This window comes from Vidua macroura, chromosome 7 (genome assembly GCF_024509145.1).
Source record: "Vidua macroura isolate BioBank_ID:100142 chromosome 7, ASM2450914v1, whole genome shotgun sequence".
Classification (NCBI taxonomy): domain Eukaryota; kingdom Metazoa; phylum Chordata; class Aves; order Passeriformes; family Viduidae; genus Vidua; species Vidua macroura.
Genome location: NC_071577.1, coordinates 28551544 through 28558082, shown reverse-complemented (window position 1 = coordinate 28558082; position 6539 = coordinate 28551544). Strand labels below are relative to the sequence as shown.

General features: G+C 43.7%; 1 protein-coding gene across 9 annotated transcripts in view; it reads right to left on the bottom strand.

Annotated features, from left to right (window-relative positions):
• Positions 1–545: 545 nt before the first annotated feature.
• EPB41L5 (erythrocyte membrane protein band 4.1 like 5) overlaps positions 546–6539 on the bottom strand; it is a 54854-nt gene continuing 48860 nt past the window's right edge. For 7 of the 9 annotated variants that reach the window (XM_053982455.1, XM_053982459.1, XM_053982461.1 and 4 more), the window contains one exon: positions 1670–6485. In XM_053982455.1, coding sequence (XP_053838430.1) covers positions 6428–6485 — 58 coding nt within the window. In that variant the 3' untranslated portion in view covers positions 1670–6427. Of the gene's footprint in view, positions 1479–1669; positions 6486–6539 lie in introns of those variants that run through there. The other 2 variants (XR_008437878.1, XR_008437879.1) reach the window with 2 other exon arrangements.

Here is a 6539-nt window from a genome sequence, read left to right as displayed (position 1 = left end):
AGCAGGGGCTCGGGAAAGGCCTGGCTGGAGGGATGGGGGCTCAGGGCTGGCTCGTGGGATGCTGAGCCACAGTTGGCCCCAGCAATACTGTGCAAGGGGAGAGAGCCCTGATCCTGAAGTGGGGCTCTGTGCTACAGCAGCTTTGCTGAAGCCACTGGAGGCTCTTTCTCCCCATGTGGCCCATTCCCAGGTCTTCAAAAAACAAAGGTGAGCTCAAGCTGGAAGGGAGGGGTGCTGGGAATTGAAGTGACTGCATCCCACAAATGCCCACAGGAGTGCCTGACACTTCAGTCCACTCAGCGCACATACAACCCATATTTCAGGTACCCCCCAGTGTCCAGACCTAGGGACATAATCCTTGCTTACACCACTGTGACACTTCCTGGGTCATATCCCCTTTCAAACCTTAGCCAGTGCTATCAGCTACACCAAAAGGGTTCTCAGAGCACCTTACTCCTCTTTTCCCACTGCAGGCACCTTTTCAGAGAGGGAGAAAAGAGCCTTTGTGGATGTGCTTTTATTTCTCTGTACCTGTAGCAGTTAATAAGAATTCATCCCAGGCCCAAGCAAGTGACTAAAAGCTGCTGCCATCTGAAAGCTCGGTGGTGGCCTGCATGAACTAATGAATGGAATTATTCCAGCTAGAGGCAAATATTTAGAAACAAACCAAAACATACCATTTTTGGCTGGGACTGAAGGGGCTGCCACTGAAGTTGGTTGTTTATAGAGTATCTCTGAAGAGCAGGGAACCTTGCACATATCTGATACGCTCAGAAATTCAGTCCATAGAACAAAAGCAAAAGGATGCAGCATTCTTGGCAACCTCATCTGAGACATCAGATGTGCTGTTGTATCACAAATTGTATATAAGGGAACAAATTGATCAGCGTTAAACAGCTGAACAAACTCATTGTTTTAACTGACATTTGATTTCTGAACATTAACATGTATGAATGGCAGAAATATTTTTTTCTAAAATGCAGATATTCAAAGGGTTTTTTCAGTTAATAATAGAAAAACCTAAATGTTTAATTGTTTTGAGTTGTAAGTGGATTTGAAGAACAATTCAGTGATTTATCAGTGGGATCACAGTTTGACCTACACAACAAATTGTGCCACAGAGAAATTATCTCCTATGAGCTTAGTCATTAGGATGGAGTAATTTCTCTTCCTTTTGATACTTTCCAGTTTTTGAGAAACAAAGATGTTCAAAGGGTTTGGTTGTCCTTTGCTGCCATCTTTAGCATTTAGTCGATGTCAGGGCTGGGGAGTAAACAGTTCCCTTTGAACAGTCATTAGTGCTGCTTCACTTGAGAACACAGCGCAGTCCCTTGCTGCAAACAAGAGTGAGGGTGCTCGGTTAACTGGCCTGCACTGGAACCACGCCGGGCAGCTCGGGCTCCCCTTCTGGGCACACACCTCGGGACTGGTTTTCAAAGGCAGTGGACTCCTGACAGTTCTCCTGGACAATCTCAGCTCTGTTGGAAAAAAGGCATTTAATTCTTTAACATCTCCCTGCAAGCTTTGGTGCTGTCCTAAGTTAAGCTTTAACTGACAACAGGCTAATTTTGGAGCAGCAACCTGGTGCCCCAAGCCCCAGCTGACCCACCTCCTAGTGCTGTGCCGGTGTAATGCAGGGGGCTTAAAGATGACTCTGCAAGACTTTTGCACTGACATGGTGTATTTCAGACAAAACTACAGTATAAACATTCCAAGACTGGGTTGAGTGGACTACAGATCTACTTGTTCCCATGTACAGTTTCAATACAGATCTCAGTGCAGTGCCTAAGACAGTTCATACGTCACCAGTGTTATGAAACAGAAGCAAGAGGGTGCACTTCATTTTATAAAAAAAACAACAAATAAATTATACATTGAGAGCTATTGTCAAGCTTTACATATAAAAAGTAAAAATACAGTAGTTAGTGCGGCTTTAACAAAACAAATCTAGCTAAAAAAATATTCTTATATACTTTAAAAATAAATTTGTCCAGTTATATAGGTAAGGGTAGTGTGTGTGTGTTTATGGAGCAGAGTGCTCAAACTAAGCAGTCAAAAGGAGGTGAATTCTGCAGGAGAATCCTGTGGCTCCCGGCCCTGTGAGTGTGGCAGCGCTGCTGGCAGTGCCTGCTCCTCAGGCCAGCAGCAACACGGAGCCACTTGTGACACCGAGCCGGGCCCTGGCTTTTCGGGGCTGTGCATCCCCACCAGCACTGCCCGGAGCCACCACAGCTCTGCCTCTGCCACGGCACTGTGTGGAGGGCCCTGCACTCCTGTCCATGCTGCCAACACCTGGAGCAAACACACCCGGGTCACACCTGTGTCACTGAAAGGCCATTAGTATATATTGTCTATATTTTGGTTGAAAAGTTATGATTGTCCAGCTGCATTTGAAAGCTGTGACATTACAGTGTCTAACAGCTACATATATATATGTATGTATATAGATACTACAGCTTCCTAAACTCAGAAACATTATGTGCCCAGATAGAGCTTTAAATGCTAGCTGGCTGCTAGCTGCTATCACTTCACCAGTAGATTTGGGTCGTACCAGAATACGTTCACAATGTGAAAAACACATCCAGTGCTGCTTGTGAAGGACACGCTCATCCCAACAGTATGTCTTTGCTTCATGAAACGAGAAGGAAGGGTGCAGACAAAGGGAAAGCAGGCAAGGACTGCAAACAACTTGTACAGAGACCCACACATAGCTGCACTGCTCACCTGAGCTGCTCTAACAGGGCTGCAAATTTTCTTGCCGAAGTTGTGTCCAAAAAAATGTCCAAAATTGTCTTACATAGCTGTCTGTCTTTGACAAAGTATGAGAAAAATTTAAGTTTAAAATCAAATACATTCAAGCTAATTCATTAACCATGACTGATTAACAGGAAAGTAGGTAATTTATGTCCTATAACTTACCTAATATTAACCTCTATTACCACTGAACTAAAGAAGAGATTCCCTTAATTCTGGTGTAAGAAAGCCTCAACTCCCACATTTTAATCTCCATCTCCTAAGCCTGTAAATGCACACAGCACATGCAGATTCTGATGGTCTTAAATCGGTGAGACTGAAATGCATGTCTCTCAGGTTAATCAGTCTGAGATAAGGGCAGGGATGCTGTTATTATAAACACCAAGATTTCTATAAAACCTTTTACTCCAATCACAGAATATGACTGGAGTAAAATCACTTTTACTTTCAGATCCAATCACTTAGCATTCATTCCTGTCAACTCTTATAGCTTTTCAGTGGTTGGCAGACCTGCCAACATCCTGACACAAGATTCACACAAAAGCTTTATTTATAAATCTCTTTAAATAAATACCAAAAACTAGACTTTAAGAACATGCTTGGACCCTACAGCCACTCAATCAATAGTATAGCAGTGGTAGGAAAATCCTTTTATCTCAGTAGCACACAGGCATTGAGTGATACTTTATAACACTAACTGTAGGAACTATTATCCCTATTTGTGTTTGATAAAATGCACGTCATGAGGAATGCTATATTACCTGTTAGGCAGTCATGTTGTAATACAGTACTTCTAGCTGCAAACCAGAAGAGTGATGCCAAACTGCAGGATGTTCAGATCACAAACCTGTGTCACCTTGGTCTTGCCAGGCTCCCTACATAAGCAGTGATTTTGTTAGATAAGTAAGCTACATCAATGTACACTGAGTGAATAATTGCTCCAAGTATCAGATTTTGCTGGGAAGAGTTGGGTTTGTAGCCCCAAATCTATTAGATATTGCAAGTTCCCAAATTACCAGTTGAAATGTTTGCATTTTTATGTGAAATTTCAAATATTAGTCCTCTGAAAATTGAGGAAAGCCTCGCCCCTCTGAAGTTTCTCTATGTGTGCATGTGCGTAATTACATTTCTCTCCAAACACTGCTATCCTGACCACACTGAAGTAACAGTTGGTTATTTGGATCCATTTAGATTTTAGGGGACATACTCACCACACACTATTTACTTGTTATTTGCTGTGATGGCTTAGGAAGAATCTAAGGATGGTATTCAACATGCAGTGCTGGAAAACTGTAAACTTCTGTTATTCCAGTTTTGGGAGGGATTCAAGCTGACAGTTCGCAGAGCTCCTGAACCCAACGGGAAGAGCCAAATATCAAACATGCCTAAGAAAATGCTACTGCATTCTGTCTATTTACAAACCCAACACATGTAGCTGGCGAATGCCAGCTCAGCTGCTGAGCAAACAGATGAATAGCAAGTGCCAAGTTTCCACACACAGTCCTGGCTTTGTGCAGAAAGCAGACTGTTGCAGCCATTGCTTCCCTTTTCCTGCAGGAACTTTGCTGGCAACTGCATTATTAATCCTGACTAAGACACTTGATATTCAAATCAGGAATCTTCTACGTTTTAATAAGCAGTACGGCTGAGATTTAAAAGTATAAAAAAAGCCAATACTCAATTGGAAGTAGCAGTGAGAGAGCCCAAGGGCTGGGAGCAGGAATCCTGTGCCTGGCTGGGGCAGTGGCTCTGCTCATCAGGCAGCACGGGAGCAGGACCTACCCGTGTGCTGCTCTCCTGCTGGCTGGAGAGGCACCTGCAGCACCTGCCACTAATCCTGAAATCCTGGCAAATTCTTGAGGCAAAGGCTGCAAATCACTGCCTGCAGAGTCACTGGTAAGTCAGTCCTACAGCTTTCTCTGGTCCCTACATTCCTCTCTTAAGGCCTCAGAGGTTTTGAGATGTGGCAGTGGGCCACATAAAATTCATGTGGCTTCTCCCTTAACATGCATTCAGCATCTTGCAAAGAGCATGAGAGCAACAGCAGCCTGAACACCTTGGTGTGAATGCAGCAGCCTCACTGGGCCCAGCTTACTTGCACAACCCATAGTGGTTTGGTCCAAACCTTTGTTTACACTGAGACACGTGCACACAGCCAATGGGCAGAAATGAAGTTGTGCATGCAGGATCCAGAACCAATTTTCACATTTAAATTTGTTTCTAAAACCCACATGCATGTATCTACAAACAGCAGCACTATGCAGAAAATGCCCTCCAACCCCAGTCATATGTTCAAACCTCTTCCTCAGAAAGAAAGATCACAGTTGTTTCATCTGTGCTTCCCTGTTAGATGTGGGATTAATCATCTTTGTTTCTCCTCCCTCTGACTCTGCATTACTTTTTTCACAGGCTATATCACCAGGGTCCATGTGATGATATTACTGCCCAGAGCTCAAATGATCTCTGAACTGTATCCACGGTACCCCAAACTTCACCTGACACCCAAGGGCCTTCACCTCTCTGGGCAGTATGTGCTCTTACTTTCCTTCTACAGAGAAGTGAATTGCTTACAGGAATTTTTCATCCTTTTTTCCTATTTTCACCTAGTCTTTCTGTTATTTGTTCCACATACAACAATTAGATGACACTTGGAACAGGATTCAAAGTGGTGTTAAAAACTGATCTAGCTGTATCCTCATGCTGCAAAAATACCTGGTTAGTATTGCTTAAGCACAGTGTCTGGAAGAAACACCCAGAAACAGCATGAAGAGAAACAAGAAAACTGTTTTCCTTTCTAGTCCTAGAAGACAACGATACTAATCAATAAGCAGTTCCTGAAGCAAGCTGCACTCACACCTTCACTGCTTTTAAAACATACAGATCTCTAGTCTAAAATGCATGTATTTGAATCATGTAGGAAATGAAATTATCAGTATAATATGTATTCTGCTAACGCTACAAGCTGTTTGGCAGGTAATTTGCATTTTCCTGGTTGCAGTGAGCAGCAGCTCAAATCCAGTCTACACAGCTGGTCACTGATGAACTAAATTTCCTTGCTTTCCAGGTACTATCATAGGGTGTGCAAGGATTATTAAGGAGGTTAAGGCCAAAAAGGAGAGTATGTGTTGGTAACAGGAAGGAAAACCAGAGAGAATAATCACACAGAAGAAAAATGTCCTTGGCTGTACGGGAGGGACAGTGATCATCGTGGAGAGCCCTGTGCAGGGCACGGCCACGAGGTGGCCCTGCGAGTTCTCCTCATCCCTGGACGTTCCTTATTCCACAGCCACGCAGGCCCAGAGCTCACAGCCCACAGCACCTTCCAGCACCAGAGCCAGCTCAGGGTAAGGAACAATTAACCCAGCACGAGCAGAACACAACTGTTTTCTTTTCCTCAGTTCAGAACTAGCTCCAGTGTGACATTTCACTTCTCCTGAAGGAGAAGATCAAATGGATCTTTTGGTGCATGTGGTTTTATATCCCAGTTCAGGCTGCAGTTCCAGTTAGATTGTGAAAAATGTAAAGTCTCTTCCTGGATCCTGGCAAACGAGCTGGCTGGCTGACTCCTGTTCAGCACGAGTTTGATCCCAAGCAAGTCTTTTGGTAGGATCCCATAGAAATATGTTAGAAGATTTGAGTTTTTACAAGGTGACAGTTTCACAGACTCCTTCTTCTAGAGTTCAGTGGTGAGTAAGCATTTTGGTCTTATTGTAGCATCCTCAGTAACTGGGCTAAAAGGGGGGAAAAAAAGGCTCTGTAAATACACTCCTCCAAAAAGGTCTGCC